We start from the raw sequence: 25,516 nt of genomic DNA, 5'->3' as shown, positions 1-25,516 counted from the left end.
AGCACGGCACGGGACAGCATGGCATGGCATGGCACGGGGTGGCATGGGATGGCATGGCATAGCATGGGGTGGCACAGGACGAGATGGCACGGCACAGCACGGCATGGCATGGGACGGCACGAGATGGCACGGCACGGAATGGGATGGGACGGAATGGCATGGCATGGGTCGGGATGGCATGGCACAGCACGGCACGGGACAGCATGGCATGGCATGGCACGGGGTGGCATGGGGTGGCATGGCATGGAATGGGATGGCACAGCACGGCACGGGACAGCATGGCATGGGATGGCACGGGGTGGCACGGGATGGCACGGCATGGCATGGCATGGAATGGCACGGCATGGAATGGGATGGCATGGGATGGCATGGGGTGGGATGGCATGGGGTGGGATGGCACGGCACAGCACAGCATGGCACGGGACAGCACGTGACAGCATGGCATGGGATGGCACGGGGTGGCATGGGATGGCACAGCATGGGACGGAATGGCATGGCATGGGTCAAGATGGCATGGCACAGCACGGCACGGGACAGCATGGCATGGCATGGCACGGGGTGGCATGGGATGGCATGGCATAGCATGGGGTGGCACAGGACGAGATGGCACGGCACAGCACGGCATGGCATGGGACAGCACGAGATGGCATGGCACGGAATGGGATGGCACGGGACGGGACGGAATGGCATGGCATGGCATGGGTCGAGATGGCATGGCACAGCATGGCACGGGACAGCATAGCATGGGATGGCATGGGGTGGCATGGGATGGCATGGCATGGAATGGGATGGCACGGCACGGCATGGGATGGCATGGCATGGGACGGAATGGCATGGCATGGGTCGGGATGGCATGGCACAGCATGGCACGGGACAGCATGGCATGGGATGGTACAGGGTGGCATGGGATGGCATGGCATGGAATGGGATGGCACGGCACGGCATGGGATGGCATGGGATGGCACAGCACGGGACGGAATGGCATGGCATGGGTCAAGATGGCATGGCACAGCACGGCACGGGACAGCATGGCATGGCATGGCACGGGGTGGCATGGGATGGCATGGCATAGCATGGAGTGGCACAGCATGGCATGGCATGGGATGGCACGAGATGGCATGGCACGGGACGGAATGGCATGGCATGGGTCGGGATGGCATGGCACAGCATGGCACGGGACAGCATGGCATGGGATGGGATGGCACGGGGTGGCATGGTATGGCATGGAATGGGATGGTACAGCACAGCATGGCACGGCTCGGCATGACACAGCACGGGATGGCATGGCACGGGACGGCCCAGCCCGGCTCGGCTCGGTCCGGCACCGCCCGGCCCGGCTCGGCTCGGCTCGGCTCGGCACGGCACGGCACGGCACGGCTCGGCACGGCACGGCTCGGCACGGCACGGCACGGCTCGGCTCGGCTCGGCTCGGCTCGGCTCGGCACGGCCCGGCCCGGCCCGGCTCGGCACGGCACGGCACGGCTCGGCACGGCACGGCACGGCTCGGCACGGCACGGCACGGCTCGGCTCGGCACGGCTCGGCACGGCACGGCACGGCTCGGCACGGCCCGGCCCGGCTCGGCTCGGCACGGCTCGGCTCGGCTCGGCTCGGCACGGCTCGGCTCGGCTCGGCTCGGCTCGGCACGGCACGGCACGGCTCAGCACGGCACGGCTCGGCACGGCACGGCTCGGCTCGGCTCGGCTCGGCTCGGCACGGCACGGCACGGCACGGCTCGGCTCGGCTCGGCACGGCACGGCTCGGCACGGCACGGCTCGGCACGGCTCGGCTCGGCACGGCACGGCTCGGCACGGCTCGGCACGGCTCGGCTCGGCACGGCACGGCTCGGCACGGCACGGCACGGCTCGGCACGGCACGGCTCGGCTCGGCTCGGCTCGGCCCGGCACGGCTCGGCTCGGCACGGCACGGCTCGGCTCGGCACGGCACGGCTCGGCACGGCACGGCACGGCACGGCACGGCACGGCACGGCTCGGCACGGCTCGGCTCGGCACGGCACGGCTCGGCACGGCTCGGCTCGGCTCGGCTCGGCACGGCTCGGCACGGCACGGCTCGGCTCGGCACGGCACGGCTCGGCTCGGCACGGCACGGCACGGCTCGGCACGGCTCGGCTCGGCACGGCTCGGCTCGGCTCGGCTCGGCCCGGCCCGGCCCGGCCCGGCTCGGCTCGGCTCGGCTCGGCACGGCACGGCACGGCACGGCACGGCTCGGCACGGCACGGCTCGGCACGGCTCGGCTCGGCACGGCTCGGCTCGGCTCGGCTCGGCTCGGCACGGCTCGGCTCGGCACGGCACGGCACGGCTCGGCACGGCTCGGCACGGCACGGCTCGGCACGGCACGGCTCGGCACGGCTCGGCACGGCACGGCTCGGCACGGCACGGCTCGGCACGGCTCGGCACGGCACGGCACGGCTCGGCACGGCTCGGCACGGCACGGCTCGGCACGGCTCGGCTCGGCACGGCTCGGCTCGGCTCGGCACGGCTCGGCACGGCACGGCTCGGCACGGCACGGCTCGGCACGGCACGGCTCGGCACGGCTCGGCACGGCACGGCTCGGCACGGCTCGGCTCGGCACGGCTCGGCTCGGCTCGGCTCGGCTCGGCACGGCACGGCACGGCTCGGCTCGGCACGGCACGGCACGGCACGGCTCGGCACGGCTCGGCTCGGCACGGCTCGGCTCGGCACGGCACGGCTCGGCACGGCTCGGCACGGCTCGGCACGGCACGGCTCGGCTCGGCACGGCTCGGCACGGCTCGGCTCGGCACGGCTCGGCTCGGCACGGCTCGGGTCGGCACGGCTCGGCTCGGCACGGCTCGGCACGGCTCGGCACGGCACGGCTCGGCACGGCTCGGCTCGGCACGGCACGGCTCGGGTCGGCTCGGGTCGGCTCGGGTCGGCTCGGGTCGGCTCGGGTCGGAATGGCACGGGTCGGGACGGGTCGGGGCGGGACGGGGCGGGAGGGACGGGAGGGGCGGGGCGGGATGGCACGGGCCGGGGCGGGGCGGGGCGGGACGGGAGGGACGGGAGGGGCGGGGCGGGATGGCCCGCCCGGCCCCGCATCCCGCCAGCCCCCGCCACCGGCGGCCCTCGCGCGCCCCCTGCCGGCCCCGCCACGCACCCGCCCCGCCGCTTCCCCGCCCCCCCCCCCCCCCCCCCCCGCCGAACGGGTGCAGCCGCCGGGGGGTGGCGAGGAGGCGGCTCGGGCACGAGACGAGCTGGGGAGGGGCTCAGCCGGGGGCACGCGCTCCCGGGGGGGGCCTCCTGAAACCGGGGCCGGAACGGGAGCGGGCGGCTCGGGGGGGGGGGGCGTGACCCTGCCAGGGCTGCCGGGGCTTGTGCGGCCGGGCCGGGCCGGGCCGTGCTGTGCTGCGGGTGCGCTGCGGGCCGTGCTGCGGGGAGCAGGGCGAGCGGGGAACAGAGCGAGCAGGGCTGCGGGGAGCAGAGCGGGGGGGCTGCGGGGAGCAGAGCGGGGGGGCTGCGGGGAGCAGAGTGAGCAGTGCTGCATGCAACGCTGCGAGCTCCCCGCACCGCTCCCCCCCAGCACGGAGGGCTCGCCCCCGCTGCCAGCCCAGCCTGGCCGGAGGCTGGAGCGGGGCTGGTGCCGCCCGAGGCGGGGGCCAGGACGCGTACCTGGGCCACGGCCACCTGCGTCTGCTGCTGCTGCTGGAGGAGCTGCTGCTGGAGGAGCTGGAGGCAGTGCTGGGAGGCCAGCGGGGTGATGGAGGCCGAGGAGCAGGGGCTGCCAGGGCTGAGCAGCTGCTGGGAGCCGGCCGGGTGGAGCGAGCAGTTCTCGGCGTCCTTGGGCACAAAGACACGGGCAAGGTGAGCGGACCGACCAGCTCAGGCTGGGGTTTGGGTCGTGGTTCCCCACGGCGTCGACCCCGGTGCGGCAGAGCAGCCCCGGCACCAAGGGGCTGTTGCGGTGGGCTCGGCGTCAGGCCCTGCACATCCGTGCGGTCCCCAGGAGCGCGTTGCGGAGCGACTCCCGCTCCCAGCGAGCTGGCGGGGCTGCGTCTGTGCCTGGGCCCAGCTCCAACCAGGGAGCGCGGGTCCCCAGGGAGGAGGTGGCAGGGAGAGACCCAAACACCCCACCGTGATGCGGCTGCCCAGGCTGGGTGGTTTCTCGCTGCGTGAAGCGTTTGCAGCGGCAGAGCCGTGTCAGGGCCGTGAGCGCATTAAAAGGCTGAGGGGGTCCCAGCCCTTCGAGATACCCCACATGAGAAAGGCAGTGCACGCGCTGACCGATTTCAGAGCAGCCCCTGACCCAGACGCAAGCCCCTCGCACCCCCCTTTACCTGGCAGCTCTTCTCCTTTGAGGCTTGCCCGGGTTTCAGCATGCCGAGGTCCCCCCTGGCACCTGGCAGCTCTCCGGGTCCCCTCTCGGGGACACAGATGCCGTCAGAGTCGATGCCAACCTCGTCCACATCCGTGATCTTGGAGCCCTTGATCTGGTGAACTTCAAACGAGACGGATAAATAAACCCAAGCCCCCCCGCTGCCGGACTGCAGCGAGCAGGCGGCTCAGGACACGGCCAGGACTGGCTTCAAGTCTGGGCGTGCTGCAGAGGGGCAGGAGGACAGGGCTGGTGCCCGCAGACCCTCAGCCCGCTGGCCAAGTGTCCCCAGCCTCTGCCTCCAGGACGGGCGGGCAGGCAGGGCAGACTCCTCGTGCCCCCCACCCAAAGGGTCCCGAAGCTCTCGCTGTCGCACGCTGGCTCCTGAAGGACTTGCTGAGAGGCTGAGGGAGCTGGGCTTGTTCAGCCTGGAGAAGAGAAGGCTGAGAGGGGACCTTAGAAATGCCTCTAAATATCTGCAGGGTGGGGGTCAGGAGGATGGGGCCAGACTCTTTGCAGTGGTGCCCAGCGACAGGACAAGGGGCAACGGGCACAAACTGAAGCAGAGGAAGCTCCAGCTGAACCCGAGGAAGAACTTCTTCCCTCTGAGGGTGATGGAGCCCTGGCCCAGGCTGCCCAGGGAGACTGTGGAGTCTCCTTCTCTGGAGATATTCCAGCCCCGCCTGGACGCGGTGCTGTGCAGCCTGCTCTGGGTGACCCTGCTTGGGCAGGGGGTTGGGCTGGGTGACCCACAGAGGTCCCTCCCAACCCCACCATGCTTCTGTGATTCTGTGCCCCCTCGCATTCCCACCCCGGCGCATCGCTGCCCTGCCCGCGCCCCGCGGGGACCCACGCGTCACCTTCCGGCGGCTGCTCCTCGGCCGACTTGTCGCTGGCGCCGTCGGCCTGCCCGTCGGCGTTCTGCAGGGCGTGCTGCAGGCTCAGCTTGTGGCACACCTCGAAGGCCTGCCCCACCGTCCGCACCACGCGCATCGCCTGGCTCTGCGGAGCAAAACCACGCGGCTCAGCGCCCGGCCGCCGTGGGACAGCCGGCAGCCTTCCCCCCGCGCTGCCGGGTCTCCTCCACCGCTGCCCAGCACTGGAGCCGGCGCCCGGTGTCCCCCCGGTCCCCTGCTCTCAGAGATGGGCTGAGGCAGACGGGCTGCACCGCTGCCCTGGCTGGGCAGGAGGTGACAGGCACTGGACACGGATTTTTAGGGACATTTGGGGACTGGTGCTGCCTTGATCTCCTTGGATCAGCACCCTCCGACCCAGCGGTCTCCTGCACGGGAAGGTGCGAGGTCCCTCGGAGACCTCTCACCCCGGGAGGACCCGGCCGTCGCCCCGCAGCATCCTACCTTCTTCTTTGATTTGAAGACGTTGCACCTGAAGGAGTTGTTCGCGCCGTCCCTTGCGATGTAACTGAATATTTTCAGGTCCTGCGAGTCGTGAGAGACGTAGAAGATTCTAGGTGGGAGAGAGACGAAGGGAATCAAACGCCCGGAGGAGCCCCTGCCCCCCAGACAGGTCCCCGGTGTCCCCAGGGCTGGCTGGCTCACAGCACCTGGGGCTGGAGGAACGAGGTGGTGCCGCCGCACGGCCCCTCCTGCGATTTGCAAGGCAGGAGGTGACAGATTTAGAGAGTATTTCTGGCTTGATGGAATACCTTCTGCTTTCTGAGGTAGGCAAAAGCTTTTTAAAGATGCTGTGGGAAAGCTAAAAAATCGATAGTACTGGAAAGCGCGTGGCTATTTTTAGCCCTAGCAATTAATCCTTCCCTGGGCCGCGGCGTGGCACAACTGCCTGCGCGGCGGACGCCCTGCCCGCCGCGGCGCAGCCGGCCCGGGACCCAGCGCGGGTCCGTTGGCAGCGGCAGGCGGGTGGCACAGCCCGGATCCAGCGTCCCCTGCGCGCCCCTCCCCGGGATGCCGAGCGTACTCTGCCCCGGCTCGGAGGATTTCTCGCTCTCCTGTTCGTTCTGATGCTTTCTCCTGCCTGTGCTGCAAAACCATTTCTGAAGACCTTTTTATATATTTGATTTAATCAGGTAAAAATGTGACAAGTGAGTTCAGCTCTGAATAGAAAAAAAACCCAAAGGGATTCTTGAGATGTTTTTTCTTTCACTCTTTTCTGTCATTGGAATTTTTTTGTGTTGAGCCTGCAATTGGAGCAGTTATTGCCCATGTACCATGTTGTAAGATTCTGTAAAAAATGCCAGAAGGGAGAGGAAGGCTCGGACGATGCGTCGGCACGTCCTCTGCTCCTTGTCATCCCCCCAAGGGCCCTGCCCCAGAACGCCGGCGTTGGTGATCCCAGCCCTCGGGGCCGCAGGCTTTGCGCTCGGGGTACAGTTACTCACTGGGCACATCTACCAGCCTGGTGCAGCCCGTGCTCCTGACTGGTCCACAGGCCACGCACCATCGCTGGGGCTGCCCGCAGGGAAGCCATCCCCGATGGCTCCCACCGCATCGGGTTTACACGCGGTGTGAACCTCTGGGTGAGGCTCGTGGTCTCCAAAATACTTTGAGATCCCGTGGCAGGCGCTGTGGAAAGTCTGCGCTATCTTACCACGCTCTGTACGGGTTAATTCCCTGTAAGAACTTACACCTCAGAGTAAAGACCTGCTTCAGAAGCACAGGGCAAACCACGCTCTGAAGGAAAGCCATGGGAAGCCTGTCTTCAGAGTCGGAACCGGAGAGGAATTCGTGCTGAAGGCATCTCTGGGGTCATCTAATCTAACCCCCGCTCAAAGCAGAGCCAGCTTCAAAGCCAGATCAGTCCATCTCACTCTCAGAAGTGTATGAAACGGATTCCCCACCAGCGGTAACTTTGCTACCTCATTAATTTTGGATTTGGAAAGCCAGCCTTGGTGGAGGTAACTCAGCGAGCAGGAGGATGGATACGCGTCGCTCGGGCGGGCTAACGGCTCTGGTCCTAGCTGGTGTAAACCCCTGCCGCGTACCTGTACACAGGGTCGTGCATCACCACCATCTTGCTCTCGTCCCAGGTCCACTCCTTTCTCTGTAAGCAGAGGGAAAAAGTGAAATTACAGGTGAAAACGCAACTCCACCAGGCTGATGGGCAGGAACCCACGGGAAATGGTGCGTTTGCCCCAAGCCAAATCCAGCTACAGTTTGACGGTATGAGCGATGGCTCCTTCATCGGTACCTTGGATAAGAATAGATTTCTTTGGTCATTTATCATATCTGGTCATCTGATCACAGCCTCCAGGGCTGAAAGTGGTCCTTAAGATTAATTTATAGCATCAAATATGCAGAAGAGTAACACATTTTGGGGAACAAGGTGCTGAGCTGGGGCTCAGGAGGTCTGGGTCCGGTCACTGGCTCGGCTCAGTGGGAAGCACAGCCTGGCGAAGAGCTGAGGGTGCTCAGCCCGGGCAGCGCAGGAGAACCTGCTGGTATGAACAGGAGAAAGCAACTGTGTTTCCTGAAAGCCTGATGTTGTTTGATAGAAAAAAAGATCTCCTTCTCACAGAGTAATTTTCCCACTCTTTTTTTCCGCAAGGTTTTATTATTAGTCTGATGGAAAATTGAGTGTTTTCTTGTGAAAATTTTGGGTGGCTTTTAAGAAAAGGCCAGTTTTGGCTAGAAGTGTGCCTGTCCTGAGGAGCAGGAATATCCAGACATGGTCAGAGCCAACAGCCCGGGTGCTCCGGCCCCAAGTGCCCCAGCTGGGCTGGGGAAGCCTCACCTTCTGCTTCTTGCGCAGAATGACCTTCACCCCATCCACGGACACGATGATGCTCACTTTCTTCTTCTTAATGTTCTTGGCTTTGAATTCATACTGACGGGAAGAAAAACCCAGGTTAGAAGAGAGGCAGGATTAGGGGGGGCATCTGGGACAGTGCACGGTATTAGTCAGTGTTTTACATGAAAACGTCCATTTTGTGTTTAACCCCAGCCGCCGAGGGAAGCGGGAATTTGTTTTGTCCTGCTGAGAAAATCCGTATTGGGAAGGACCCGCTGCCATAGCTGTGGTGCGGGGCAGGATCCTGGCTTTGTCAGGAGCGTCCCTTGGGATGGGACAAGCAGAGTTCAATCCTCCATCTGCATCCAGACCGGTAATTCGGATCCGGGAGGCACTTTCCCGATGCATCGGCCATGCCCAGCCCAGCGGGGCTCTGCCCCAGAGGCTGAGCGGGGGGACGGCACCTGCAGCCAACACCAAGCAGTGATTTATGGCATCTCCAGTGCCCTTGTCTTTCAGCGCTGCAGTGCGTGGGGAATAAAAATCACTTAGGAACTGCAGGGAGGGCCAGATGGGTGGCAAGAACGCAATTATACCTCAGTCATTTACATAATCACATTAACCTCAGTGGGCTCAGTATCTCTGGAGAAAAACCCAGCTCCTCACCTGCAGGTGTCTGCAGTCTGAACTCACCTCCACTTGTGTTAGAAATTAAACTGCTGGCTTTGAAATGTTGCTTTTGCTGACAGCTAGAAGCGTGGCAGAGCCCTTCCACTCTGGAGACCTGTATTTACAGTGCTGATCCCTCCTGCCTCCGGTTTAGGCACTATTTTCGGCTTCTGAATACAGCATTTTGCTACCCTGTATTTTTCGCAGTCGCTATCTGAAATTTGGCTTTCCTGAGCCAGATCCTGATTTATCGCAGCCAGCCCATCCTCAGCTGTCAGCGCAGCCACGGTAACAGCCACCATGCACCTACTGAAAAATAAATCCTTTGGATTAACTCGGTGTGTAGTTACTACAGCTGGAAAACAGAGGTTACAAATCCCCTGTTTTAATAGTCTAATAATGTCAGCTGTGCTGTAACGGAGCGGGGACTCGGCAGAGGGGACGTCGTGGGGATGCCACTGCCTGCTGGCTCTGTCTGTGAGTGGCTGCCACCAGGCTACGAACGTGAGCGAGCACGGCCGAGCCGCGCGTGCCCCTGCCCGACGGCCCTTGGCTCTCTCCACGTGCTGTTGGTCATGGCTGACCAGAACGCAGGCTGCAGTGGGCTCTGGCCATCCCATCCACCAGTCCGCCAAACTGGAAGCACCCTGCAAGCTTTCCTTTTCCCACCAAGTGCCAGGGTGCTGCAGCCCCCGCTGCGGCGTGCCGTCCCCCCGAGGACAGCCAGCCCGGGGCTCCCGGGGACGGGGGTGCCTCGGCTCCCTCGCCTTCCTCCACCGCCTCGCGGGCTGCGTCCGGACATCGCCCTGCAGGCACGGCGCAGGCTGCGTGATTCGCAGGCGCAGAGGAGCAGCGATGCCAAGCGGCGCAGTGCAGCCTGAAGCCGACCTACACCGTGCAATTAGGCGTCTAATTAGAAATCTTATCTCTTCATACAGTCGGCGGAGCTGCAGGTAGCAACGGAGCCGTTAAGGGAGACCAGGCACCTCCTGCAGGAGCCCGAAGTGGAAGGACTCCGTGTGTGGCACCCAAGCACTGCAGAGAAGTCTTTCCAGCTCCTCAGCACCCATTTTAAGCCCCGCCAGCCTCACAGGCAGAGAATTGCGTGGCTCTCACGCTTATCAGGCTTTTGATGCTGCTCATGGCATTCTTAGCACTCAGCAAGGGTTATAGTACCAGACAGACCCCAGATTAAACCACAGCCTTTTGATCTCCCCAGGAATTACTGCTCTGAGACAACCTCTTTAAAAATCTATCTGTAGCACCACTGCGCGTGAAGCCAGAGCTAAATTTGCCGTACACGATTTTTATTCCTAGGGAGGAGAGAAATGCTGGGCGAGGTGGCGAGCGTCGGCGCGCCGCGGGCCGGGGGTCCGGCAGGAGACGCAGACGTCGGTGGGGCCCAGCAGCCCCAGGGCCCGAGGGCTTCTCCCACCCACCGCCCAGCAGCCCCTCGGAGCCCAGCACCCCGAGCCCGGCCTCGCCGGGTGCTCCCAGCGTCCCCCTCCCCTGCGCTCAGCACCGCCAAACTGCTGCTCCGTGTCTGCTTGCATGAACGTCAATAAAACCGGGATAGATTGTTCTGCCCGCTAAAGAGCTATTTATCTTTCTTTATACACAAATGGCTGGGAAAATACTAGCTGAGCCTTCCAAGAAAAAGAGAGCAATACAGTGTATTTTCCCCTTGTAGCAACAGGGGTGCAATTACATTCAAACAAAGCTCTTTACTCAAAGGCTTTAAGCAAAGTCCAAGTCTGGATTTTGCAGAGATGCTTTTTCTTTCTCTCTTGGACAGAAAGGAACAACCGGGAGCCGCGGCGGTGCATCTCTGGGTGCTGCCAGGGACGATGCCAAGGCGCTGCAGACCCAGGGAACTCCAGCCAGCTGCCACCGCGCACGGCCCCAGCCTGCCTTCGGGACAGGGACAGGGCTTGAGCTCCAGCAAAGCCACCCAGTGCGAGCTGCCCGGCGTGCTCTGCCCTGCTCCCTGCCACGGGCCGGTGCCGAGCCGGGGGCTGGAGGGGCACACGGGGCGGCAGGAGCCGGGCTCAGAGCTTCTCCCACGGCGTCTGAAGCAGCTCTGACCCTTGCCATCTGCAGGCAGCACCCTCGGGCTCTGCTGGGGACGCGACCCTTGGCCGCAGCATCGTCAGCGAGGAGGGAGGCTGGCAAGCCCGCCGGTCCCGCTCGCTCTGCGCAGCTCACGGCCGCTGCTGCACCCTCGCCAGAGCACCCGCAAACCACCGCAGAGCTGCCGGGCTCCCCGCCACCGGCAGAACCACCTTGGCCTGAAAACAGCTAAAACCCGTCAGGCTCCCAAATCCCTCCTAAGGCAGCAGGAGCCGCAGGACGGCCCAGCCCCGACCGGCCGCTGAGCGTGCGGAGCAGGAACCCCAGCTGGGCGAGAGCACCGTGGCCCCAAGAGCAGCGCTGGGCAAAAGCCCGGCGAGCCCACGCCGCACCAGCTTGGGCTGGACTCTCCATCCCTACACAGAAAAGGCAGATGGGAGACAGCTTCAGCCATTTAATTGCGTCCTGTCAAGCAGGGATCAGTATTTTAATTAACTGTGATTTATATAAGGACAAAAAAGCAGGAGAGTTGGACTAGATGACCCACAGAGGTCCCTTCCAATCCCTGCTATTCTGTGATTCTGTGAAAAAAGCACATGAAGAAATGTGCTCCAGGACAGCAGACACTATCTCCTACAGAAAAGTTCGTGCAGAAACCAGCACAGCCCTGGGCAGCAGGCTCCTGGCTAGCCTGGCCCTGTCACCCGAGAGCAAAGTCTAGCCGCTGCGGTTTTGTTTCTTACTATTCAACTGATGTGATTTTTTTCCAAATTTGTCACGGTTACCAACGAATCCAAACCCACACAGCAGCATTCGTCTTCTCTGCTGCCTTCCGAGATTCAGTCGTTATTCTCTTGCTGCCTGTGCTATCCTACGGGGCAAAGCTTTCCGGCCGTTCGAGGATCCGGAGCTGCCCTCCCAGGTGCGGCTCGGCAGGCCAGCCCGGCAGCTTTCTTAGCTACAGAGACAAGATGGGACATTTCACAAAAAAACGCAGGTCACAAAAGGGCAACGCATCTCATTTAATTTAGCAGCTTCATTAATTCTATTTCTGATGTGCCTGACCTGGAATACTTTCCATTTCTGCTTTTAAATCCCCGCGTTCCAGTCCTTGCCTTTCATGCGGTCCCCCGCACTGTTGCCATGCAATATTGACTTGCCCAAGAGCTGAAGTCTGCATGACTCGAGATGCTAATGGCGCCGTGTCATGCATATTTCATCTGACAGTTCCACCCGAGCAGATATAAATTACACATGCAGTCACCAGCTTCCATCTGCTGATGAAAGAGATGGGCTAATGCACACTGGGAATCATACGCAGCTTCCAGCACCAAGAACAACTTGCATGAATAGAGTTATTCAAGGAAGCAATTCTTAATGTGATTAATTACTGGAGGTATCAGGGCCTCCATTATGCAAATGAAAACTGTCATCAGATAGAGAGTTTGCAAGTCCTAGAGGCAGGCTCCGCTTCCACAAAACGCATCTTCCTCACGAGCGAAGCGCAGAAGGGCCCGACGCGAGAGGGCCGGCGGAGCAGGGCACGCTCCCTGCCGCGGCGCGAGCTGCGCTACGGGAAATCACGGCGGAGGCTCTCCAGGTTCCTGAGGCAGGAGAACATCCGTGCTCCCCGTCGCTGCTGGGTAAGTACTTTGTCTGCGTGCCCGAAGGAAGATGCCACAGGCTTGGAAATGGACGGCTTCTTCCCGCAGCTCTGAATTCTCCAGCCCGCGCTTCGCCTGCTGCCCTGCCGCAGCCGCCGCTCGCCCCGGCCCAGCCTGGCAGGCTGCGGGATGGATGCGACCATAAACCACCCCGCTACAATGACCAGCCCCAGCCCCTGCCCGCCGGCCGGACACGGGCAGCATGGCAATGAGGAGGCGGACACGCGCTCGGCTCTGCCCGCCGACAGACCGGCTCCGGGCAGCGGCCCCACGGCAGCACCCTCGGTCCCCGCCTGCTCCCGCGCTGGCACCCGGCCGCAGCCCGGCCGCGGGGCAGGCATCCCTCCCTCCCGCCGCAGCACGCAGCCGCCGATGCCACGTGATGCCATTTTAGGAATTAAAGCCACAAGGAATCCAAGCATTTCAAGTTCAGGAACGTTCTTAATTTCAAAGCAAACTGACCCGCAGGGCATGAGGACGCGGCGTTATCTCGACCGCTGTTTGAATTACTGATGCTTGGAGTGCTGCCGCTTGGAACTGATGCTGCGCAGCACTCCCGAGCCCTTCTCCCCGCCAGGGCAGCTCGGCCGAGCGCTGCGTGCCTCCTCGGAGCTGACGAACGAGCAGCGTCAGCTCCCACACCCTTTGGGCCGCTTGCTGCAGTCCAGCCTCCCACCCCTGAGCCGCCGCAGCCCCTCCTGCATCCCATCCCATCCCATCCCATCCCATCCCATCCCATCCCATCCCATCCCATCCCATCACATCACATCATCCATCCCATCCCATCCCATCATCCCATCCCATCCCATCCCATCATCCCATCCCATCCCATCCCATCCCATCATCACATCACATCCCATCACATCACATCCCATCACATCACATCATCCATCCCATCCCATCCCATCCCATCCCATCATCACATCACATCACATCACATCACATCACATCACATCACATCACATCACATCATCCATCCCATCCCATCCCATCCCATCCCATCCCATCCCATCATCCCATCCCATCCCATCCCATCCCATCATCACATCACATCACATCACATCACATCACATCACATCACATCACATCACATCCCATCCCACCCCATCCCATCCCATCCCACCCTCCCGCGACAGCCCCGCCGCGCAGCAGCGTTCCACCGGCCGGCTGCAGCCCGCTCCCTCACGGCCTCCGGCTGGAAGCCGCCGGGTCGTGGCCTCTGCTCTGCTGGCCTTGGGAAGCCTGTGCCCGTCTGAAGCCTATGAAGTCCCGGTGCCCGGCGGCGGGGCACACGCTCCCGGGGACGCGGCCGGTGGGAATGCGGCCGGGCATAGCCCGGGTCTGTGCTGCAGTAACTGGGCAACACGGACACAAAAGCGACGCAGGAAGCGGCGGAGTCCAGGAGTGCACCTCCTGCCCAGCGGAAAAATGAGAATTTATGATCCCTGGAAACATAAAACTGTTCAGTGGAAAGCAGAAACCGAAGGGGGAGTACAATAGGCAAGGAGAATGCTGGCAACGTACCCAAAGCCTTTTTTTCTCATTTAAATTAGCTCCTTCCACCATCCAACAAATTCCCTGTGGACACCGCAGCCCCTTCCCCACGCAGTGAACTGAAGGGGGCCAAGGAGCTATCACGGCCCCGCTGGCTTTCTGGGGGTCCCTGGGGGGGCAGCAAGGAAACGTGACCACAGCTCATCACACGGGGTTTATTGGTTTGTTCATTCCTAGCTCCGTGCCTCGGCGGCGGTGCTGCCGCCCGCAGAGCTGGGCAGGACTCGGACCTCTGCCATGATGCAGGACAGCGTCTGCAGGTTTGTGCCCCAGTCCTGGAGCTGGGCTGCTGGGACGTGGCTTCTGCGCCGGACCCTGGGGCAGGACCCACCCGCGGCTGCGATCCCCTTCTCTCCTGCTCCAGCTCTTCTTGGGAGCTGGCCGGTCAAGGGCTGAGTTTGCACATCTGGGTGTAAACCTCTCTCCCCTTCCTAACCCAAGAGCAACCCAGCGACTGGCATTGTGCCCCTGCCCCTCTTAGCACCATCCGTGGGGTTCAGGACCCGCTGACCACCCACCAGAAGGTCCCACCATACTCTCCTCCTCAGGACTCCTGTGCATTGGTCCTGTCCTGCCCAGGAGTTCGTGCAGATAACCCCCAGCAGACGTGGGCAGCAGCAGCAGGGTCCTCAGCACAGCGTGCTGTCCCTGGGGAGCTCCGTATGCTCCTTCCCAAGGACTTCACCTAAACCACGGGCATGGTCTCCACACAACCCACCCTGCCACAGCCTGAGCTGCAGAGACCTGCTTACACACTAAGCTTTGGTTAGTCTTGGCAAGAAAAGCCCCGTGGGACAGACCAGCCACAGATGATTTATTGATGGGATTACTGCGGTTGGCCTGGAGCCGGGTGCCCTGTGCGCCGTGGATCTGCACATCCTGCTCAGGTGCAGGAGCTGGAGAGAACTTGTTGCATAGCTGTGATGAAAGGGTTAACGGAAAAATCCAATCTATGTGCTCAAAAATCTCCCCAGAAGACCACAAAATCTTCCCAACACTGGTTTGGTCAGGCAGGCAGCTCTCTTTGAGAGCTGGGAAATGGAAGCAGAGGTACTCGTAGGTTGGCCGAGGGGCAGGGGATGGACTCCAGGATTATGGAATCCCAGCACGTGGCTCTAGCTGGAGGACAGCCTCCCGCTCCGAAGCCTCCCAGCAGGCCCAGCTGCCTTCCTGGGACCATCTCCTGGTGAGCTGTGCTGACACCTCTGACTCTCCTCACTTTGGCCCTTCACAGTGACCAGCTGGGAAGAGGTGTTAATGGTCCTGAGCAGCCTCACCTGCGGCCACCACCCACACCCCTGCCCACGGGCACGGAGGTCCATTTAAGCTCAGCTCTGGGCCCTCTACTTCTTCCTGAGCTCCAGTGTAGCAGTGTTGGTCTCCAGCTCAGCCACAGCCTGGCCGTGGACCTGCTGATCCCACCCTGAAGACTGACTTCCCAGCCTGGCCTCAGATCTGTCTCCTCAGCACAGACCTACCCAATGATCTGGACTCCTGGCTGAACCTGGCTGCTGCCCAGGGTCTGTTCTGCTCACCTTGATCAGGTATGGTGGGATGGGGCCCTGGCTGGTGAGGCCCCTGCCAGCCATGTTATTGTGGTTGGTTTCCAGCTCCTCCTTACCAAGGGAGCAAAGCCACCCTTGCACCCAACCCCAGGGCAGTGTGTGGCCCCTCAGTGCCTCGGTGCAAGGAGATCCACAAGCACCTCACTAATGAGGGTTGTGTTTGCCAGACTCTTCACTAGAGCCCAAACTTGGTGGTCAGCCCCTCACTGCAACTAAAGCTGAGCTGTGGATTGGGGGGGGGAGGAGGTATGAAGGGCAGGAAAGGAAATTGCAAAAAACTGAATTAAGCCGAGAAAATCTTCGCATTTCTGGAGTCTCCCATTTGGCACTGTCAGCACTATTTTAATTGGTCTAACCTGCAGGTCGTCTTGGACCTGTGCTCCACAGCCCCTCAGCCAGCACGAGGGGGCTTGAGCTGGGTCCAGCCAGGTCTGGCTCAGCTCACAGCTGCAGCTCCAAAAGCAGCTTCTTGAAAGTTGCCTGAAAGTAAGTGGAAAAGGGCACGTGAGCTCAGCCCAGCCGTCTTCGTCCCGGCTCTGGCATCTTCTGTCTCCCTTCCGGATGCTCTGCAGGGGACAGAGGTTTCTGGACGAGGTAACACCAGGAACGCTGAGCATGCCTGGCCTGGCTGCCTCCTGTTGTGGCTTTGGAGATGCTCTGGGGTCATGTGTGCGAGTGAAGCCACAACAGTGCTCAGGGGCTACAGGGAAAAAAATAACCCCTTGGGCAGCAGTGCCAAGTGCCACCCTCCTGCCAGCCCTTCAGAAGCCACAGAGAAGCGGTTGGGGGGTAACAGGAGAGCAACCTGTGGATCCAGGCTCTCTGGGTGCTCCTTCCCAACTTTAGTGCATTGAAAGCAAGCACAGAGAGGTCACTTCAGCCCAAAGAGCTCGTGTGCCCTCCATGTCCCCTTGCAGACACCCTGCCTGTTACCATCCCAGACTTCTCCTGCCACCTTGGTGGAGTAAGGGTTCACGGAGAGACTGAGGTAAACAAGCCTCCAAGGACTGCTTTGGAAAAACTGTTCCTTTCGGGAAAGGAGCTGGACCGCTGAGCAAAACATGCCTGACAATTTTCTGCTTTCGTAAATATTCAAAACCAGCCACACTGGGAACTGACTAATCTGAAGGCCTTCCCTGAACAGAGCTTCCCATGCTTCAGATTCTTTTCCAGATGTGAATCCTGAGCTGTAGCTTCTCCCCGAGGTGGGCAGACATTAGCCAGAGTCCCAGCAGGGGACACTGAGGCTGACTTCGAGAGTTACCTGGCAAGTCAGGGCAGAGCAGAGAGCTGAAACCAGGAGTTTCCAGCACCCACTCGTGGTGAGGATTACACATCCCCACTGCACAGCACGTACGAACTTGCGATCCGCAGCGGGGCTGCAGTCCCCATGGCCACCCAGCCACCACCTACGAAGCAGCTCAGGACCCTGTGGCACCCTGTGGTCTCGAGCTCTGCTCTGAGAGCCTGCTTACAGCGTAGATGGACTTGGAGAGAAACATGAACCTGCTCCTTGGTGTGAGGATGGAGAAATGCAAGCAGGTACCCGCTTACACCAGTGGGAATGGAGGTCTGCTCCTCTGCAGCAAGGTGAGGGTAAGGATCTGCCTGATGACCCCTGCTCGGGAGGGTTGGGATCCATTGGTGGTACCGGATGGCCGCAGACACACAGCTCTCTAGGAGGGCTGCCCTACCTGCCAGCGGAGAGGGGCTTGCCATGGTCATGCTTCAGTTTGGTCTTTCAGAACCTCCTCCCACCCCTCTGTTTGGGAGAGGAGCTGCCAGGGCTGGGGTGGGCGGCTGGGTGCTGCCTGACCGCGGGCAGGGCGCTGAGGATGCTGCCTGCAGTGTGGCAGCTGCAGGGTGCTTGGACAAGGGGGAGGCATGGGAACGAGCTGCCTTTTATCCAGGTCCCCTTTGCCTTCTGAGAGCATCCTGCTTTCTGAGGCCCTGCGAAGTGTTCGATGGGCGCGTTAAGGCAGGCCTTGCTCTTCATCCCCCTTTTCCCCATCTTCAACAGAAAGATCTTCGATCTTTCCACCTAAAGGCGAGGTGGTGAAGGCAAAGGACATGGCTCAGAGGAACATCTGAACTCCAGCCGGTCAAAGGATGTGGTGCAAAGAGTGGTCCGAGTTGCAGCCATGGGGCTGCCAAGAAAGCCAATGGGATCCTGGGGTGCATCAAGAAGAGTGTGGCCAGCAGGACGAGGGAGGTTCTCCTTCCCCTCTACACTGCCCTAGTGAGGCCTCATCTAGAGTACTGTGTCCAGTGCTGGGCTCCCCAGTTCAAGAAAGATGAAGAGCTACTGGAGAGAGTCCAGCGGAGGGCTACGAGGATGATGAGGGGACTGGAACATCTCCCCTACGAGGAGAGGCTGAGGGAGCTGGGCTTGTTCAGCCTGAAGAAGAGAAGGCTGCGAGGGGACCTTATAAATGCCTCTAAATATCTGCAGGGTGGGGGTCAGGAGGGTGGGGCCAAGCTGTTTTCACTGGTGCCCAGTGACAGGACAAGGGGCAATGGGCACAAACTGAGGCACAGGAAGTTCCGTCTGAACATGAGGAAGAACTTCTTCCCTCTGAGGGTGACGGAGCACTGGAACAGGCTGCCCAGGGATGTTGTGGAGTCTCCTTCTCTGGAGATATTCCAGACCTGCCTGGACAAGGTCCTGTGCAGCCTGCTCTGGGTGACCCTGCTTCACCAGGAGGGTTGGACTAGATGACCCACAGAGGGCTCTTCCAACCCCTACTATTCTGTGATTCTGTGGGAGAGCGGAACTGCAGGTGATGGGAGCTGGTGGGGAGACCAGCACTGGCAGTGGCTCCTTAATTAGTATTTTCCACCCCTAAAAACAGGCAGACTGTTCTGGAACAAAGCTGCTTTGCCTGCTTTTAAAAAAGGATGGGATAAAAGCAGCCTTTTCACGGCCTCCTCCCCGTTAAGGAGATAGGGCGATATCGCGGTGCTCCAGCCCGAGAGGCACAAGCAGCCTCGCGGCCCAGCGCAAGGTGACATCATCTGGCCTTTGGTGCCTGGCTGACAAAAGCACCATTCTGTGACTGTCACTTCCAGGAACCCCCCGCTGTCCCCAGGTTTAATAGGGAGCTTTCCCACACACAGCCCTTCAGTCCTTGTCTCGCCAGGGCAGGCCAACCCCTGCTCACGGGGAAGCTCGGTTTTATTTTCCTCCCTACCTCTATTCACTTTGGAGAGAAAACAAATTACCTTTTCCTTGCGCAGTGCTTTGGATGATTAATTAGTTTCTGTAATGAAGTAGTGTCTTGGGACCCCACCCCAATGGAGTCTCACGTACCAGGCACTGATTGCACATGAACACGCAAGTGGTCCCTGCCTCAGAGAGCTCCTAGGTTACTGCAGATAAAAAGTGCTAATTTCATTAGAAGCAGGTCAGACTCACCTGAAATAACCCTTAGAAGTGAAACTGCAATTATACACTGTGATACCTTCAAGCAATTCTGTCTTTTCCTCTAAACATCAGTGTCAAGAGGCCCTGCAGAGCAGGTCCTGGCTCTGTACGCACGACGTTTCGTATCCCAGTTGCCCTCCAGCCTGGTATGCAGGACACCAGGCAAGTTAGGAGACTGAATCTTTTTAAACCTTGTTCGAACAACAAAGCTCAGCAGAGCAGGAGCCAGGACCCTGCGGCAGGCTCAGAGCCCCAGGACAAAGCCTCAGCCCCCCTGCACGGCTGTGGGAAGGTAACGGAGCATTTTGTGTGTCCGTTTCCCATCCTCGAAGCAGGGATGTTCATTTTCTACTTGATTCATTCAGTTGTTCTGGTTACAGCCAGACTCCTGCTAGGTGACAGCCGCCCAGCTCCTCGCCAGCAGGGCCAGGCCACCAGATACTGCTCGTACGAAGCCATGAGCAGGATTTCTGCTGTTGCCTCCAAAATCCCAGCTGTACATCCGATCCCTCCCTACCTTCCCCACGAGCCGGACAGGCTGCAAACGCCTGGCACACCAGGGAGCCGCGCGAGCCCGGCAGCAGGGGAGATGCTCCTTGCTTGCTTGGTGTCCTGGCTAAGCTGTGCAGAGAGGCAAAAGAGGAGCTGATGCCCTCGCAGAAGCAGGACAGGGAGGTGGGATGGGGTGATTAACGGGAAAGCTTTGCGCTGTCTCTGGGAGCTGGTGTTTATTGCCTGTTTGCGGAGAGAATAAAAATTGAAAGGCAATTTTTTGTTCTCCTGTGACTCTTGGCAGGAGCCAAGAGAGAGCTGCTCTTCAGGGAGCAGAGCACCTTCAGACTGTGACCAGTCCAGGCCCCGGGAGCTGGCAGGACCTGCCGTGGTGTGGCTGTGCGGGCGGCGGAGCTGCAGTGCGTGGCGTGGGGGCTCCGGGGGGGCTCACGCTGGCGCAGCACAGAGGTGGGGAGAAATCCCAACCCCGCCGCCGTGCTGGGGGTCTGACAAAGGCAGGTGCCAGGATTTCTGGCCTCTCAATAACGCAACGCTTCCCTCCCCGTTCATGCAATGATGCTATTTCAGTGCGGGCAGTCCAAGCGACGGAGGACGGCGGCGAAGGCAGCTGGAGAGGCGAGGCTGGGCGAGCCGTGCTCTGCGCGCGGGGACGGAGAGCAAGCGTCGCTGCTGCCGAGGCTCAGCACGGGCAGGGGAGGTTAAGGGGTAGAGGCAGAGGAGAGAAGAGAAGATCCTGTGTTCAAACTGGCAACTACACCAACGCTGCTCCTGAGAGGGCCAGACGTCGCCTGCTGTGGTTCTCCACCTCCAGCGCCCGAGCTGCTCTGCAGCCAGGAGAAACAGAAACGTGGCTGCAGCCTCCGCCTTAAAGCCTCTGACTTCAGGGTGTGGGGGAGAGAGGTGCTGAGCGTGCCCACCCGGGCTGGATACTTCTCCAAAGGAGGAGGAGGAATCTAGTTTGCTGTTGAGAATCTGGAGGAGCTACGTCTGCGTGCCTAACACCCGCTTTTGGTAAACGCGGCAGGGAGGGACCATCTCCTGGCTGCTAAACTCGCTGTCACACCCCACGCGCATCTTGGATGCTGTCCTCCAGCTCTGTGTCTTGTGGTTTCTCCCAGCCACCTACTAGGGAAATTAGCATTTTCTCTGCCTATCTAGAGCAGAGGTAGGAAGCTGGACTTGGCACCTCTATCTCTGAGCTAGCAGAACCGAAGCCAGAACGAAGATTTGGTCTCCATTTGCATTCAGAAGCAGCACTTGCTCACAAACTAGACCAGACCGAAGCTGGGAGGGATGCTGAGCTGCCTCGCGTGCTGCTTGGTGCAGACCAGGTTTGATGCCTCGTTTGCTGGGTGCAATCAGGCTTCGTTCGCTTTCATGGCAGAGAGCTCTTCGTTAGCTCAGGCCCTGGGTGCAGCTGAACCTTTCCACTTCTCAATGCCAGCAAGTTTCATGAACAGCTTTGCTATGTACTGGTCTGCGACAGCCAGGGACTGAAATAATCTACTTTATTCCCAGGCAAGGAGACTTTTTCTGTGTCAATACTGTTGATCTCCAACAGTTCCCCCTGAGAAAACGTTTCTTACAGAAAGCCCAGTGCCTTACAGCTGGCTTCCAAGCACTGCACAGCAAGGAGGTGCCTGCACCTGAACGCACCAGCAGTACGTGGAACTGTTGGAGTGGGTCCAAAGGAGGGCTACAAAAATGATCCGAGGGCTGGAGCACCTCTCCTGTGAGGACAGGCTGAGAGAGTTGGGCTTGTTCAGCCTGGAGAAGAGAAGGCTGCGGGGAGACCTGATTGCAGCCTTTCAGTGCTTAAAGGGAGCCGATAGGAAAGATGGGGACAATCTGTTTAGTAGAGACAGCAGTGACAGGACGAGGGGTGATGGTTTTAAACTAAAACAGGGTAGGTTTAGGCTGGATATAAGGAAGAAATTCTTTACAATGAGGGTGGTGAAACACTGGAACGGGTTGCCCAGAGAGGTGGTGGAGGCCCCATCCCTGGAAACATTCAAGACCAGGTTGGACAGGGCTCTGAGCACCCTGATCTCGTTAGCGGTGTCCCTGCTCGCTGCGGGGGGGTTGGACTAGATGACCTCTGCGGGTCCCTTCCGACCCCAAACTTTCTATGATTCTATATCAATTCCAGCCAGGAACAGGCCCCTGAGCGTGGAGGGGGTCAGTCACCGCGGGGACTGCGTGCGTAAGGTCCGTCAGCAAAGACGTGGCGTGCAGCGCTGAAGGACCCTGCGCCTCAGTCCAACCGGCAGCCCGATGTTCAGATGCAGCTGTTACGAGGGATCTTCTGAAGCACAATTCCTAATTCCCGTTGACTTCAGAGGAATCTTGGTTGTTCTGAACAATGCGCATGGCACAAATATCTTTCGAAATCTGCCCAAGAGCTCTTGGATCACGTGCGTTTCTGGAATACAGCAGGAGCAAAGACAGCAGGGAGCTCAGCCCTCTCCGGCCAGGCTGGCCCAGCGGCACCCAGGTACCCCCCGATGTGAAGACCTGCGCAGAGCCAGGCGCAGCACGGCTGCCACGCTGCTTCTCGCCAAGAGGTCCTTGGTCAGAGATTACTGCATGCTAATAAAATTGCCAGCAGATCACGGTAATCCTTCTTTGTGGCAATCCCTAAATCTAAAGGAAGGTCTCTGGATTCTACTCAAATTGTCCATAAAATCTTACTCAAACTTGGAAACAAGACGGTTACTATAAGAGAAAATTCAACACTAATTGTGTCATTTCCAAAACTCCAGAATATTAAGCAGTTCAAGGACTTGGTTAGCCTCAGGGGAGCTACTGAGGTTAGTGAATCATGACGAGAGAAACAGCCTGGGTTTAGACAGTGGGAATTACGGATAAAGAGGGTTTTATGGTATCAGCAATTATTGTCACAGAGGTCTTGTCATCAAAACTGTACCAGAGCATCACAGCCAGGTGCCAAGGCAGAGGCAGGCAGCCTGGGCTGGGCTTTCAGGCTCTTGGACAAGAGGCTGCTGGATAATCTGTTCGTCAGCCGTCTGCAGGCTCCTCAGCTGTGTACGGACGGGTGAGTAAAGATGAAGGACTTGTTACAGCCAGCTACAAAGAGTGGGAGCCCACCTCGGTGTGCCCTGCTCGCACTGCAAATACAGCTACGACACGCTGTTGTCCCCCGGCTCAGCAGTGACCGGCAGCCGCTGATGCTCGGTTCCGCTCCCCGTTCCCGGTGTCGCGGTGGTGTCAGCAGCTGGGTGTGATGCTGCGGGCATTAACACAACCTGTGCTGCTCACGTACCAGTCAATCATTAACCACAGTGGTCCCTGCCCTGGCTCACAGCTTCTCCTGCCCTCGGCTTGGATGCAAGGAAGCAAGGTGAGCGGGAGCCCAGCACTGCCCCGGGGCGGGCAACAACATGAAAATAAGAAAATGTGCCGGGGCTGGAAGTTTCGGCCCCGTAATCATTAACAGCAGGAGCACAGGCTGCAGCAGGACGGAACCGGTCCATGATGGCTCGGGATCACTGAACCTTGGTGCTTCATGAACGGCACGCGGCTCTGCGGTAGGTACGGGGCGCTCGGAGAGGCAGCGGGTGTGGACGGCAGACACCAGCACTCGGGCCGGTCCTGCCCAGGTGCCTGGGGAGTAACCGTGTGCCTTACGCCCTCCCGCAGCCAGCCGTAAACGCCTAGGCCTCCATCACGCTGCGTCGAGTCTTAACACGTCCCACTGTTCTCCTTCCCGTGACTGAAATTATTTGTTTTTAGAAAGCAAACCCTGGAGCTCCGAGGGTTTGGTGGGACTCCCGGGGTACGCTGGGTGGGCTGGGCAGGCAGCGGGGTGACGGGGGGCCCCAGCCTGCGGTGCTGTCGGCACCCTCCCCGCCCGCAGACCCACCCCACGGCAGCATCTCTGCGGCAGCGGAGTGGCAGACGGACGGAGGAAGGGGGAAGGGACACCAGTGTGCTGGAAACAGTTAGGTGGTTGCCAATTAGTCCATATCACCCATCTGGCCCAGGGAAAGGCCATCTAGAGAATGTCTAACCACTGCTGCAGGAAAGAAGGAAAACCATTCCATAATGCCTTTGAAAAATCCACGCTCCCTCATCAAAGTATCCTTCCCGCCAGGGACCCATTCAAGATTTTTATTCTGTGCATTTATCACAGAGTTATTTGGCCAAAACATGAAGTGGCTTGTCAAAGTACTATGTTAAATAGCACCGATCCTGTTTGCCTTCAGGCCTCGTTTAGCACAGAGCAAAAGCAGAACGAAGGAAGCAAGCGCAGAACCAAGCTATGGTTAGCAAATCTTCCTTTTACTAGGCAGAATGTTGCTTTGTGGACATGGTGCCTCAGGGTCCCCCCTCCTCAGAACACCGACCCATGAAGTACAAAGGGCCCTTGCACTGGACAAACTCAGACAGAAGCTACAAAGGCACCCACTGCTGTGGCACTAGGTCTAGCCTTCCTCCCGTGTCCAGCGTGCACACTCTTCACCTAAGAACCAGAAAGGCTGAGGTCAAAGCATGAGGTCACACCGCAGCTACAGGCTGGGGTTTTTTTTAATTTTTCCCTGTATGTAAATAGCTTCACCCATGGGGCAGGTTTCAGCCTTTGTATTTTCATGAACCGTTCTGGTCTGTCGCTGTTGCGGAGCCGCGCCAGCCTGCCCTGCTGGAAACCGGTGCGTGCGCTCGCATTAGCTGCGTGCGGGGGTCTCGGCTCCACCGGCAGCACTCCACGCCGCGGGCAACCCCGCTCTCTGTGCCCTTGCCCACGCAGTTGTCACCCAGATTACGGCACCTCCTCGTCAACAAAACAAGCTAACCCAATGTGCTCGCTACCACTCCGGTTGCCACCTCCATTACATTTTTCCAGACACCAATAAAGAAGCAGCTTTAAGTCGTGGCTGATTGTTCTACACCAGGATGTAATTTGAAAGCCATTATATTTCATCTCTGTAATACTCTACAACCAGTAACCTAATTGTTGAAAAAGGTACTTTATTTCAAACTAGATAAAGGCTTCGCAGAGATCTCATACACTGATATTTTAGCTAGTGAAATCAAATGCTTCAGTAATATAATGATAATACTGTTAAAGCCACTTTATTTTACACTTAGAAGGTACCTGCCTCATTGCCAAGATTTAGCATGAGACAAAAAGCTCTGTCTTGTTCTATTTAGTACTAACATTTTAATTTAGCTTTTATCTGTTTAACTGCTGCTTTTATTAGCCTTCAACTAAACTCCTATCCATCATGACTCTCATGCAAAACAATATGAACATGCCTCACTAGTTCCACCCCCTCGTTGGAGAAGCCATCCAGTTTTCGGCACTCTGAGGCAGGCATCAGAAGGTCGCTGTTGCTTAGAGATGGCACATTTCACTGACTGATCCCTCCATCCATCTGTTATCAATCATACCCAGCGCACCCTCTGAACAGGGTGTAAGAACCGAGGCATCTATAATCACCAGTCACTTCGCAAAAACCAGGTCATAGCATGTGGCTGCCGAAAGACCTCTAACCTGTCTTCTGTTGCAGTGGCCTGTATTCACAGCTAGACCAATCCCCACTCATTTCAGCTCAGAAGTTAAGTGGCAGAAGATAACTAATTATTATTCTGTGGCAAGAAGTCCAGGGGTGATTTAGAGTTGGAGATGAGCAGGGTGGAAACCTGCAGGAGATGATAAGACAGTGGAGCGCTCTGCGGCGTGGCGAGACATCCCCAAGCAGCGAGCAGCAGGCTGGATGCTCGTGTAATCTCAGAGGTGTTTATTCCTCTCCTCCCACTCAAGACGTACAAGCAGAGCAGAGCCAGTTCTCCACCACAGCCCCACAACGCTGCCTAGAAACACTGCGCGTGACGCCGCTGGAAAAACATCTCATGAAGAGCTGCTTCTCTTCGCATTATGATACACGAAGAGCAGAAACTGGATGAAGCAAGACTGGGTTAGTCTGAGACAGACTCAATTCTTCTAGGAGGGCAACTTCCACATTTTTAAAGCCATTTC

General features: G+C 59.4%; 2 protein-coding genes across 2 annotated transcripts in view; both read right to left on the bottom strand.

The window, feature by feature from the left end:
• Positions 1-25,516, bottom strand: part of LOC142363650 (carboxyl-terminal PDZ ligand of neuronal nitric oxide synthase protein-like) — a 40,653-nt gene that overhangs the window by 2,990 nt on the left and 12,147 nt on the right. Inside the window, exons 3-8 of the mRNA XM_075439647.1 lie at positions 8,060-8,152; positions 7,311-7,369; positions 5,707-5,815; positions 5,209-5,350; positions 4,311-4,471; positions 3,646-3,813 (exon numbers count right to left, since the gene is read on the bottom strand). Coding sequence (XP_075295762.1) covers positions 3,646-3,813; positions 4,311-4,471; positions 5,209-5,350; positions 5,707-5,815; positions 7,311-7,369; positions 8,060-8,152 — 732 coding nt within the window. The remainder of the gene's footprint in view (positions 1-3,645; positions 3,814-4,310; positions 4,472-5,208; positions 5,351-5,706; positions 5,816-7,310; positions 7,370-8,059; positions 8,153-25,516) is intronic.
• On the bottom strand, positions 11,810-16,915 carry LOC142363666 (uncharacterized). Its single transcript, XM_075439814.1, has 5 exons — positions 16,843-16,915; positions 15,935-16,018; positions 13,583-13,872; positions 12,922-13,071; positions 11,810-12,581 (listed from the first exon to the last, which is right to left on the bottom strand). Exons 1-5 carry the CDS (start codon positions 16,913-16,915, stop codon positions 12,366-12,368), a joined length of 813 nt encoding a protein of 270 aa, XP_075295929.1. The 3' UTR covers positions 11,810-12,365.

This window comes from Opisthocomus hoazin, chromosome 19, assembly GCF_030867145.1.
Source record: "Opisthocomus hoazin isolate bOpiHoa1 chromosome 19, bOpiHoa1.hap1, whole genome shotgun sequence".
In the NCBI taxonomy this organism is placed as follows: domain Eukaryota; kingdom Metazoa; phylum Chordata; class Aves; order Opisthocomiformes; family Opisthocomidae; genus Opisthocomus; species Opisthocomus hoazin.
This window is presented reverse-complemented; position numbering and strand designations above follow the sequence as displayed.